The sequence below is a fragment of the Macrosteles quadrilineatus genome, unplaced genomic scaffold (assembly GCF_028750875.1).
Source record: "Macrosteles quadrilineatus isolate MER2022 unplaced genomic scaffold, UCM_ALF_1.0 Scaffold_2__2_contigs__length_208266976, whole genome shotgun sequence".
NCBI lineage: Eukaryota > Metazoa > Arthropoda > Insecta > Hemiptera > Cicadellidae > Macrosteles > Macrosteles quadrilineatus.
This window is the reverse complement of record NW_026542595.1, coordinates 38,517,201-38,531,236: the sequence shown is the minus strand read 5'-3', so window position 1 is coordinate 38,531,236 and position 14,036 is coordinate 38,517,201. Positions and strand designations below refer to the sequence as shown.

The window sequence follows — 14,036 nt, the reverse complement described above, 5'->3', positions numbered from 1 at the left end:
GATTTTAGTATACAATAAAAAAAGTAGCTGACCAAACAACCAATCTAAAATGTTCATTGTTAACTCACGTTGTGTCGAATAACAATGAATACTCATGTTCTTTTCCGTAATGAAACCCCTTTTATATGCAGATCAGTTTGGTAACAGTTAATGTGTTAACTTTATCTAAGAAACTTAAAAAAATATTATTGTATTATCATTTATTTTCAATCCAAAAAGTGTTTATTATTGTTAAATATAGCTTTGATAACATAGATTTAGTGTTGAGTTATATGCTGTTATTCAAACCAAGTCTTTGTTTAAAATATGGTTAACACCATGTTCTAATGGTTCAGAGAAAAGGGGGCCAAAAATGGTTAAACTTATGTAACACATTTGTTTTATAGTTTTTATCTGGGTGAGCTGAGGGGTTAAAGTGCTATTGTAACAATCAAAAGGTCGCCGGTTCGATCCTGAAAAAATAAATAGATTTTGAAGGTTCGTTACTAGACCCAGATGTCCCTGATCATTGGGCTTTAAATAAATGATCCCGACTAATGAAACAGCTGACCTTAGTCAGTAATAAAGCCACTCAGATCATTTCACATCATTCCACATTCATCCTACACTCATATTTGGGTTAAAATACGCACATAGGTGGCGTCCCCATCTCATAATGATAATAATAATAATAATAATACAATCTTTAAATGCCTAATCAATCAAACCTAAACAATATATAAACAATACCTCAAATAATAATACCTAAACAATCTTTAATCTTTGGAATTTCTATTTATATCTTTTTTATTATTAGCTTTAAACATTTTTTGTATACATATATGATATTTAATAGAATTTTTTTAGTATAAGCTTAGTGTATGAGTATTTATAAAGAAACGCCCCATTTCTAAAATCCTCTCGGCTTATAGAGAAGAAATCTTTTTCTTCAGGTCTACCTTCAGGATGCCTTCATTAAACTTGTTATTGAGAGTAAGTAGATTGAACGTTCTACAAAATACTTGGTTTGATAACTTTCACAATCACGTGGGTTAATATGACTATTGGATGTTTAAATTTTGAATTACAGTCGAGTAATAATTTGGTCTTGGTACGGATATCAGATATTCAATGGCAAATGTTCAATGCTTGACTCAAGGTGATCTTTCTGGTCCGTGCACAGTCTTCAGTGTATTAGCTTCGTTAAAACTTATCTTATTTGTATAATAGTATTAATATTTTATAGACAAGCTAAAGGAATTTTTAATTATTTTAATTGTTTATTGGCAACAATGGAAATTTGTATGGCATAAATTATAGCATAGTACACAGCTTATTAAAAATAAATGTAGTAAGTACCTAATCAAGAAAATAATTTATTACTTTGATGTGTCGGATGGATATAAGGTATTCTTTAAATTATCCTCCAAAGCGAAAAAAATTAAATTAAACCTTAAACTGTATTGCTTGTGATTTATACAGGGAGTCCCGTAAGTAAACAGCCAAACTCCGGGAAAGGGTGATATGGGTGAAAATAAAGAGAAAATCAAGAATATTATTTTTTCCAAAATCGCTTCGTTGACTAGATATCCGCCATTTTGTATTTTTACATAAAAATTTTGATTTTTCGATTTTTTCAAGCAATTTTTATAAAACTTGATGTAGGATAAGGTAGAAGAGCCCCATTTTAGGAAAAAATCATCTTGATTCAACTTAAAATTTCAAAATGGCAGTCATTTTAATTTTTTTAACTTAAATTACTTAAAAACGGCTAATTTTATGAAGACATTACAAGTACACTTTTATTGAGCATTTTTTATTCCCTATCAAACGGTACCAAGTTCAAAAAGATCGAATAAGAAATGGCTTAAATATTACGGTTTTAATTGTAAAATGGGCTAGAATAAGGCAGAAACTAGTCAGGTTTGCCCCATTTTACATCTAAAAATAGTAATATTTCAGCCGCTTCTTATTCGATCTTTTTGAACTTGGGATCGTTTCATAGAGAATAAAAAATGCTCAATAAAAGTATAAGTTACTATAAATAACAACTTAAGTAGGGTGAAAACCCTACAAAGATTTAACTGGTGAGTCGGTGGCTTCGTTGGTATCGTCGCGGACTTCGGGCCCAAGGCAGTAGTGTCGTCATGGGTTCGGATCCTGGAATTGCCACAAACTTTTGTCAGTACAGTTGACCTTTGTACTGTACCGGCTCACCCCTTGTTTTGCTGGATACGTTCCACGCACAGATCTGTAGTCTATGTGGACGGGCAAATGCAAGGTTAAAGAGGCCGCCAACCTCTTAAAAAAAAAACGTCTCGATGCTGAAATGAGGAATACTGTAATGTATTATATTTTATTTTTGTAGCAAGAAAATGAGTTTGTTTTTCTTTTTATTTATATAAACATACTTTGAAAATCGATTGGTTTATTGCGAGCAAGCTTTCAAACCCATTGTTGTCTTTTAGAGATAAAACCAAAAAAAAATAAAGGAATGCGGCGCGGTCCAAACTTTACAGTAATCAGAAGCAAGGCGTCAAGTCCGTCCCTTTCTCACTGAAGTATGATACATTGACCACTGAATTAGAAGCACTGTTTAGTTATAACTTTCAATGCCATAATCGCTTTTGCCCAATTTTTCTAGACATCGTGAACTGTTTTATTTCCAGAGTTTTTTTTGTGCACATAGTATATTCATTATAACTACTAGCACTTTGTTTTCCCATGTTGCAGGTGTCACCATTGGTGCCGCCATGACGAACCTAAACAGAATCCGGGTGGTCGTCCTGGGTAGCTCCAAAGTCGGCAAATCAGGTAAGAACCACCCACGAGGGAAAATTGGAGTTATATTTTGTAATGAATTAAAAAAAAAATACTGTAAAAGATTTAGTTATTGTGCCTTGATAAGCTATGACCACCATCTAGACCCGTGTCCAAAACAATATTTTTTCTAAGTGTCATAACTAAATAAATGAGTATTGTAGTGCTCAAATGTTTTATATTGTCACTCTTCTTACATTATGGTACTAGTCGATTGTGATACATTATTCCACTTGGGCATTATGATCGCTTTCGTTTAGCTTTGGACTTTATGAATCGTTTCTGTGATTAATTTTTGAACATTATTGCATTAGTTCGCTATGAAACACACCCTGAAATAAGCTTAGATTTATTTCATTATTATATTCATTAATGTGTTTAGGTCATACGGCAGCGTCTACAGTTGTTTTCAATCTATGGAGGGAAAATAACGAGATAAAACCAACTTAATCAGTTTTAAAACATTTCTGGCTTAGGAATTTCGTCTCATGATTTCGCTGAATAAAATCATTCACATTATATTAACGTGTAACAACAATAAATGCGTCAACGGATTGAACTAATTGTTTTACACAAAGACAAAGAAAATATTTAATACTGAAATAAATCGTCTCTACAGTCGAAACTAATCACTTAAAATAAATATATGATCACAGTAACTTAAGTCAATAGCTTTTAAACGTAATAATTACTTTAATTGTTTATCTTCCTGTTTACAATTAAGACTTGCACATTATAATTAGTTACATACTCTAGAGAGTGGTTAGTTTGCACTACACAATATTTGTAGTCCTAGTTTTATTGGTGAGAGCTAATCTTGTTAGTGGCTTCAGCAATGGCCAATGATTGCACTTTATAACCAGCTCTTCTACTCTCCAGCTGTTATACTATGATCTGAGTGAATACTGATGCTGCTGCTAGGTCAGCAGCGATACTGTGTCAAGACTCGTTGCGTTTAGAATCATTTTAGTTTTGCATATTTATTTTTTTGGTTGTTTTACCCCCAATGCCTTGCTAGATACCATTTCGTTTGTATTCGTTGTGAGTTGTATAAGTCACGTCGCAGTTGAAGTACCCCATCACAATGGAAGAGTCATTTCGTTACACTCCACGATGCTGTACATGAAATATCATTTGCAATTATACAGCTTTAGGTTGACAATGTTACAATTCATTATTCATAAAACTATCAACTAGGTTCATCATGGTATTTTGGCTAGTTTGCTAATACACTTTGTACCGACGCACATTAACGGTAGATGTTCCGGTAACTCTTGCAGAGAGTTAAGATCAGTTTTTAATACCGGTCATTGAGTTCTCGTCGTGTGCTGACGGTTTCACGTGGTTATGTTCGACCATGGTACTGTATCTATTGGAGAGCGTTTAGTTTACTCCACTCATATCAGGTACACCAATCCCATGCAGCGTCGGCGTCGCGTGGTTACGCCCGTCATCGACCATTTCATTATAACGACTTGTAATTGCACACGTGTTGGGTTGGACGGATTGTCTCCGGTATAAAGTCATTACCCGTGTCCCGTGCGATCGGCGATCGCGCTTAATGACAATAATCTGACGACCGTTACGTTGACTGAGGCTGGTACGGCGTCGATGGATCGCTCGAGCGTGCCCGGGACCTCTCACATCACTAAGACGAGTTGGGCAGATCAACTTGTGATAAACGGTCCTTGCAGCAATGGGGTTTTTAGCTTACTCGGGCTTCATAATTTGGGATATATGTGGTATGGCTACTGAATAGATGTTCTTTACAGGAAGCTACCTCAAAAAAGATTTCATCGCCAATAAATGCAGAACTTAACTTTTTTTATAATTACCAATGCATAAGTACTTATTTCTAAATGTTTTGCGGTTTTTTTTCAATTATCTATATATTAATAGGCAAGCATGTTTCTTTCAAAGCTTCTTTTCTCAGCTCGTGTGCATCGCAGGGAAAATCTACGCATACTGTTAGAAAGATATTTGTCTCTAGATGTGCAAAATCCCTTTATGAATTGAAACAGGCTAAACAATAAACACAAAAAAAATTATTTTAAATTAAAACAAGAAAAAAGCATGGGCCTTATAGGTCGCTATGCTAGTGACGAAATAACCACGAAATATTCACAGAAAATCAAAACAATTTAAATAAATTCCAATGAAATGTTTTATTTACATTTTGGGGTGAAAAAATATAAGTTTGCACTATACATATTTTAGGTCGAGTTTTCAGCCACGAGGCGACCACTACTCCGTTCAAACAGCCGTGGCACCTGACGGATTAGGAGACCCCATGGAAACCCTTGGGGTCTCCTAATCCCTCAAGTGCCACGGCTGTTTGAACGGAGTTTAGTTTTAAATACAAATCAGACGTAAAATATGAGTATCTGTAAATAGTACAAGTTTTTATTTACTAGAAAACAGTGTAGTTGTTTTACTGTTTCCATAAAAGCCAACCGATTAAACGAATTTTTAGTAATTTTAATAGTGTTATTCCAAAGACCCGGGGACAGAGTCCCTGGTGGATATTTAGTATCAAAATTATTGAGACAGAAACCTATAGGGCAACGAAGCAAAATAGTTAGTTCTTAGGCATATATTATTGCCTGGATTCTTCTTCAATCAGATGAACAGTTTGATACTGCATGAACAGCAAATGTACAGTCAGACATAATTTGCATGTATAAATTATTAACATATCAGTCAGACAACTTTTATGAAAGATTTTTCACAAGATATCCCAAAAAAAAAAGCTTTAAGACGTTTAAATATTATTTACACGTATTGAAGGATGAAAATTTGACTATTTCAAAATACTTTGACAATTCAAAAATGTAAATTAATGCCACCGAAGATAATTTAATGCTTTTTGACTCGTTAAACTCTACAATTACTATTCAGGTAAAATAAAACTTGATTACTAAGCAAACTGTTAATATAAATTTAAATTCTAAAACCATAAAAGTTAGATTTTTCGTAAACAGTTTAGTCTTAGTAAATTTATTTGTGAACTGTTTGGACATCTGGATTTATGGATACTTGTCATGTTTTTTTTCTACAGTAGGCTACTAGCCTTTGCAGCTAAACTATGAACTTTGCCTTTAACTATTATTTTACTTCTTAGTACTATTAATGCTAGGAATATGGTTGATTTTACAGTCGATACAACAGGACATGACAATATATACAAATGATTTAATATTATTTAGTTTAATTGAATCCCCTCCTTCTAAGCCTAAAAAATCCATTACTAAATATTCATAAGATTATACTAATTTTTATGATGGAGTTGGCATTAAATGTTAAACAACCCACGTTCTTCCTTATGTCACAATGCCAAATAAACTTTGTATAATACTTAGTCACGCATTCCAAAAAAGAAGGATAGAAAGTAAAAGCCAACAACAGCTATATTTTGTCGGATTACTTTCAAGCGTTCTCTTAAATCCGGACAGTAAAGAGACAATAAAAAGGTCAAGTAACGTGAGAAACCAAGTTGGGTCGAAGTGTGCCGATCAGTTCCGGAAGTACACGAAGTCGACCAGCGACGGCGCCAAGCCGCTTGTTTCATTTACATAGGCGCAGTTTACCCGTTCATTATAGCTCGAGAATGGCCAATAGAATCATGTCAAGACCGACGCCTTGTGCTCATTTTAATTATATGTAATAACCATTTGAGTTATTGGTCCATGGAAGTAGCGGAATAATTGCGACGATTACATCTCCGGACTCCAAATCAATTGGTTTCCTAATCGGACAGTTGCTAATGTGAGGGCACTCGCCTGGCTGAGGTGCCTGACCTTACCTCTACTGGTGCATGCAGGGAGGTGCATAAGGTGGAGGTATACGATATCGATGTCAGTTTTAATCATGCACCATTATTTATTATTATACTTGACACAAGTCGGATTTAATCGATTATTTAGCAGTAAGTTACAGTATATTATTTTTATTATAACTTTTACACGCTTATACATGAAATTCTCTCAAACTGATGATATTTTAAATTTTTTGCATCAATTAAACTTACATCAGTGCAATTCACAATGCGCTAAATTACAAAAATGATTTATAATTTTAAGCTCAATTTTAAAACAAAAATGTACTTAAACTAATCAAACACTCAGAAGGTATACTAAGAATGAACATGATTGTAAAGTGGCAACTGTTTTTGTAAATGAGGTGGAAGATATGATAAGATTATAAGTATTACTATAAAAAGGAATCTATATTGTTCTTTAAAAAAACTTAAATTTAATTCTAGGGAATTTAAAAAAAAATTTAAAAGGTTTAAAGGATTTCAAAAGATTTCGATGAGTTTTCCGTGAAAAATGCTTTCTTTCTTGGTTATTGTACGGAGTAGCCTAACCTTCTATTTTGGTGTTTGAAAATGCCAATTAACTCTCAACAGTAATAATTCCATTTGTACTGGCTCTGCATATATAATAGATCCACGATTTCGTTTGTAATTTTATTAGCTAAACTTTTCGCTCTCAGCATGTTTTTCAATAAAAAAGCGTAGTATAATTCGCTAAATTTCGTCTGAAAACGAGGTTTTTGCCTGAAAACCTACAATTTCACTAGTGAAAAGTCGAAAGGTATCAATTGTCTTTAAAAAAAATATATACAACAAAAATTCCTTCTAGAATTAGTTGGTCGAATGATTTTACTTATTTTTAATGAACAGATTTTCTCCCTTTAGAAGGGATGCCATCCACCGCTAGGGAAAAAGCAAACCCGCAACAGGGTAGACTTTTTAATGGAAGATATTTTGAAACGAAATCCAAATTTTTATGAAAATCTGTGCTTTTTGGTGCATAGTTTATACTTGTTTACCTTCATTGACTAGACTATACAGTATAAAGGGTGTATAAAATCAAACTTGCCAGTAATTCCAGAATGAAATTTCCGATAACTTATAATGCCATTTACTAACCGCTGTGTTAACTAAGTTTATTGGGTCCTTCTGAAGGTATAAATTCAGACCCTGTTGTACTAGATATTTGATCCAGTTGATCAGTCCGGTGTTTGCGAGATTGGGATTGTTGGCATTTCAATATTTGAACCTCGCGATAACATCTATTGCCTCACACTCACGCCCTATTGCAGTATCACTTGCAAACAGCTGATTACATTACAGTACGTCAGACTGGGTTAATTGAAAACAAGATTGGATAGAATCTGCTACTGTAAGTCAACAGTTTAATTGGGCTTACTGTCTAGACCGGTATTGGATGTTGTGATCTTTCCATATTTAACCTATAAAGTCAATGGTCAACACTAATACAACGAGTTTTTAGCCAATTAAATTTTTTTGGATGTAGTTTCTGCCACAGTTTACTTTTGGTAAGTGCATGTGTAATACTTAATAATTGTATTTTTGCAATAAATTGATTTGATCTACATACATAATATTTCTTTATATCTGATATTACAACCTATTTATTTATTGATTTCTGCTACTTTAGAGTAGTATTTTATTTTTTACTATTTGTGTCTGCTATACCGTACATATTTGTTTATTTTTAACCATTTAGTATTCTTAATTGCTAATTAATTCACTATTCTCTATTGTGTTATTTCTATTGTCTTCATAATTCGCTAATATTTATTATTATTCCACCAAAAATTTTTAATTTATGTGTACAATGTCTATGTACAAATTGTGTCATTTTGCCATTTTCTTTCTTAATAGAATCCGACCAGAAATTATATCAAAAGAAACGCAGTCCAAGATTAAGCGACAACATTTAAAAACACCAGGTTGCTTTTATATAAGTCGAGACTAAAAAATAATCATATTTATTTGCAAAACAAACTTAGTGTGTAATCAAACATTAACAACCTGGTCCTAAAGGGCAGAACAGTTAGTTGTATATTTAAATTATAAACAATACGACCGTACAATGTTTGATTTTTGTTCATATAAATACTTACCTCTTGTGTGATTTAAATAACAGAAAATCATTCAACACAAATGAATGAGAGTCAAATGACCTCGCAAGCCACCGGTTTTGGCGGTTTTATACCACAACGCGATGCGAAATTTCTCTTTCAGCGGACTGGAATTTCACCAAGGCTTGATTACGAAATATTTTAATTAGTTAATTTACGAGCTAAAGTATGCTAATGACAGTGGCACGTCCGCTCGCGATGTAAGTGGCTAACTGACGTGTGTAATAGCCTCTCTCAGACTGATATCTTGTGTGTTTTATTAACTCATGAATGTAAATATGACTAATTAAAGTAAAACCAATCAAATGAAGTATTTACAACTAAATCTAGAATCTTGAGTTGTTTACAGAGTATAATTAATTTAACTGTAAGTAATAAAAAATAATTTAATTTAACTGTTAGTATTACAAATTAATTTATTTCTATGGTACATAACAAAATGTGTAGAGGTTGGTTATATACGAACTATATTGTCTTTCAATTCAATAAATTTTGGGTGAGAATTTCAAGGATATAAAAACGTCTTGGCATAGAATGTAATTGAAGAAAATTTCTTGGGGTTGGCTTTGAGTAAAAGAGTAAATGAGTTGTAGCTATCAATGTTCAGCTAACTCACCTTTTTTGGAAAAATCTCTTGTACCTATTATAGAGAAAAGAAAATATCAAACAAAATAAAATAACATATGGAAATTCATACTTCGTTTTCTTATTAAGTTTAGTTTAAAGTATTTTAAAATCGTACAAAGTAAAGGGGACAAGGCAAAAGACATGTGGAGTATTAGTTTACAGTACCAAATTTATGATGATGCATACATTTTTAGCCATACAATTCGTTAACACAGATATACAAATTTATTAGAAAATTTAAGGATTAAAATTAACGAACTCAGCAAAGGAACTTCTTCGTTATGTTATAGCCAAATAAATAGTAAATCTATACTTATTTAATACGCAAGCAGGTTTTTTGTGACAATTACTCCTCCGAAACTACTGAACCAATTGGCATGTTTTTGGTGTCATTGGAAAGAGCGTAACGTGAAGTTGTGCAGGAAACTTTCTTTTTAGGGAAATAATTAGAGAGTGAGGCCCTGGGACCCTTTAAAGTTTCGTATCTCTCCATAAGATTAACATGGGAAACAAAAATTGTTATGAAAATCCAGCTGTTGTTAGAAATTAAAAGTGTGAAGAAGAACATAGGTTAATTGTAAACAGTAAATAAGTTTGCTAATTTAACAGTTTGCTACAAACATTTACTGACTTGGTTGAAATGAAATATTTACTATTTGAATTAGGGTTGGCGTAAATATTAAAATGGAAAAAGCGAGAGGGCCTGGATAGATTTATATACTAAAAAGAAAACTGAATTAACACTGTGCTGCATTTCTTAGTAATCATTTAAAGAGCCGATTTGCAAACTATGGAGACATAGGAAAGTCATAGAACACCACCAAGGAGAAGAAATAGAAATAATGTTTTTTTTTTTTTTAATTTATAATCGGACATGGACAATCTAATGTGGCTATGAGTAAGGCTATTATTTGTAAAAAACACTAAAAAACAAGATCAGCTTTTGAAAAATGATAAGATATTTACAAGAAATGTTGATTATATTTATCTGTTATGTACATCTTGAGTATTTTCATACTCTTTGAGTCGAATCTTTTAAAGTAATCAGAAATTATGAATGTTTTTCGTTTTAAAATAACGCCTGTAATACTTAGCAATTGCTCGAATTAGAGCAACAGGGACACTAGTTAATATAAATCCAGTATAGGTACAAAAATTAACGATAGTTTTATTACACATGTTATTAACGACTCGTAGCCATTATTTTTTATTATTAAAGATTATCGTTTACTGAACTATAAATAATAAATTGTACTTATGAGACAAATTATCGTAAATTTTATTTAGAAACTGGAAAATAAAATGTATCAACCAATCAACGAATTATTGAAAAAAAAATCCAATTTAACGTTGTAATAATGCAAATTTAAACAATATTTGTTGCAATTTTTAAGTTCGTCAATTGTTGAGAAATTTAGGATGGCTGGTAACTATTGAATTTAATTTATTTTAATTCCGTCATTGTAGGTTTGTGCAAGTTTATGTCTGATTCAAGCTAACCGTTCCAGTAATGTGCATTTAGTGCAATAGCAAAGCATTCCTAGTCCAAGTCAGGTGCAGTAACGTCATTGAACGACGTGACTACTACACCTTCATTGATAGCAAGAAGATACAAAGTAGTTTTAATCGTAATTGTAACAGTAAAAGCAGAGCCACCCTAAGATAGAGATGACTTGCTTGAGGAAGATGAATGTATCGCTATCCTGTCAATTATAGAGCTCACTTATAATAAGTATAATTTACAGGGATGCTCGTAGACAGCGGTCTTCTCTACTCAGTTGTGATCAGTTCATTTGTTTGACCGGTCTTCTCTCACTGATTGTTATACAACGCGTCAGTTCCATTCTTCCATAGCTACCTTTTATATTAATTGACCATGACTGATAAACTTTCACTGACCTACAACGGTATTAATTTCTCTTAGAGAGAGACTCATCTCTAGTTCCATTATTTGGTCCTTGTGTGGTGAATAATCAAAATTAACAATTACTTTTCAATTTATGATGGTCCGCTATGAGATGGTATAGATTTCAGACATAACTTAGATGTATTATTTGAAAAGTACTCTCAAAATATTTGTTGTGTTTTTTAATCTTGAAACTGGTTCTAAACGTATAAAAATTGGACGGTTATAAAATCATTTTAGGTCTAATCAAAATATGAATATTTTATCAGAACATTAGTTAAGATTGTTAATTTTACAACAAATGGTGAGTTATTTATCAAACGGTCCCTAGGACTATTTGACATTACGTATACTTAGGAATTTAATGTAAATGGTTCAGTAATGACTGGTAGGGCCGATGAATAAGCTTTTTAATATACATTGGAATAACGAAAAATGCTAGTTTAACTACTTATGTATGATATTCTAAAATTTATTATCATTTATTTACTAATACATTAGTGTTTAATGAATTAGAGTGAAGTATGCCAGTACCAAAATTCTTGATCGGTGTCCTATAACACAACTGGGTAATACTTACTCCATTACAATACCATTCTTTGTTAAACAACTCATTATATTTTCTATAATGTAAACATAAACGTGTAATATTGTACAGTTTATTTCAGAAATCACCAACATATTCCAACACCTAACAACCACAAGCTGTTACACACGGTAGACTGATGATTGTTTGTCCAAGGGCAGGTTGTTGTGTGGTTGTGTGGTTGTGCGGTGAGACAGCTGTGGTTGTCTGGAGATGTAGCGAGATAGGACCGCAGTTGGACAGGTCAGTTATCTTCCGTCAACATGATCGGGCGATCTATCACAATATATCAGGTTACTTCGTATCACAGACAACTCGGGGCAAACAGTTCTAGTCTTTGTTATAAGCCAAGAGATGAGTTTTGAAAATATAATCTATAACTTGATACTTGGGTTATTAATTAACTAAACAATTTTGTGACTCATTTACTTAAGTTTTTATTGCACATGTTTTATAAAGCATTTTTAGCTATAATACTTTTATTTAGCTCTTTTATGCCTGGTGGCCGTGAAACGTATCAATCAAAGCAAGCAGTTAGCCAGTAGGCTACCAACACGTGTAAGGTGTATGATAATAATGTTAAATGGCACATTTGAGACGCAAACCCACGACATCACTAAATTGGTTTTACAGTTTTCCCAATACTAAATAAGCCACTAACTTACCAAGAACCCAAAATTCAAATTTCTTTATTACTCAAAGCTGTAAGTTTGTTTAAGAGGGTTAAACAAAAAACAAAGCTTTCTTTTAAAACTGTTTAAGAAACCCTGTAGCGACGAGGTGAAGGCATAACGGATATTTTCATCTAGAAGGTACTTCCATTTCTGCGGTGTTTTTACAAACTGAAAACAATAAATTAGAGTTGTAAGGAAACAAATGTAAACATCTAATACTAGAAATCCTCGATATAAATTTATGTGAAAGTGAAAATAATACTCAGCACTTACCGTGATGATTTTATCGGTAAAAGTTGATCCATAAATGCAGTGGTGCATTCATTCGTTGTCGGATGCGTGTGAAACACTAATTGAAAGTTGAGCGGTTCGTTTCTCTCACTTTTACTGCTGCAGACGTGAGAACCGGAGTATTACTCTGTTTAGGGTAATTTGTTGAATGATTGGTCGGCTTTATTGAAGACTCGTGTTAACCCCAACTAACTATGTTTAGCGCCAAATTATGTCCCGACCCTCCACTTAACACTTTCCCATAACTAATGTACAGTTTAAGATCAATCGTTCGGAACCAATCGTGCTCAGTTGGGATTATTGATTGTGTTTATAGTAATTGGATAAATTTATAGTTTTTGTGTCGAATCAGTATTCGTAATGGATCCATTAAAATTGTATGTACGTGTAAGTAAACAAGAAATATCCTAGATAAAGATCTTATAAGTATGAAAAGTACATATTTCAATGTTTTATTCTAAATGAATATTGCACGTATTTAATGTTACTAGTGTCCCTGTTGCTCTAATTCGAGCAATTGCTAAGTATTACAGGCGTTATTTTAAAACGAAAAACAGTCATAATTTCTGATTACTTTAAAAGATTCGACTCAAAGAGTATGAAAATACGCCTCAAACATGGTGAAAAGAGCTTCTCTGTCATAGAAGAAAACGATTTTACTTTAAACACAGTCATATTGATAGTACGTATTGCATATAAGTTTAGAAACTACTAGCTGAACCCGGCAGACGTTGTCTTGCCTTTGACTATTTATAATTTAAGTACCGTAACGTTTAATTGTCTTATTGTATATGAAGTGCTTATAACTAAATTAAAATACGTACGACAACTAATGAAACACATATAGTACAAAGGATAACCGATTCTTTATTATTGCTCTTATATTAACGCTAGGTTATGCTAGCTTATTATTAATGGTTATTTTTATTCATGGTTATTAATGACAGTATTTTCAAGATGATCTCATTCGTATGGCTCAATCACGTCCTGGTTGAAGTTCGTTCGGTACGCTCACTCACCTTTAGGTTGGAGCTCGTTCGCTACGCTCACTCACCTTTGGGTTGGAGCTCGTTCGCTGCGCTCACTTGCCTTCAGGTTAGCTCATTGGCTACGCTCACTTGCCTTCAGGTTAACTCGTTCACTACGCTAACTCGCCTCCAGGTTGAAGTTCGTTCGCTATGCTCACTCACCTTTTGGTTAC

The 14,036-nt window shown here is 33.0% G+C and overlaps 1 protein-coding gene across 1 annotated transcript in view; it reads left to right on the top strand.

Moving 5' to 3' along the window:
• LOC128987204 (ras-related and estrogen-regulated growth inhibitor-like) overlaps positions 1-14,036 on the top strand; it is a 149,337-nt gene that overhangs the window by 2,031 nt on the left and 133,270 nt on the right. Inside the window, exon 2 of the mRNA XM_054407949.1 lies at positions 2,713-2,793. Within this exon, the coding sequence (XP_054263924.1) occupies positions 2,733-2,793 (61 nt within the window). The 5' untranslated portion in view covers positions 2,713-2,732. The remainder of the gene's footprint in view (positions 1-2,712; positions 2,794-14,036) is intronic.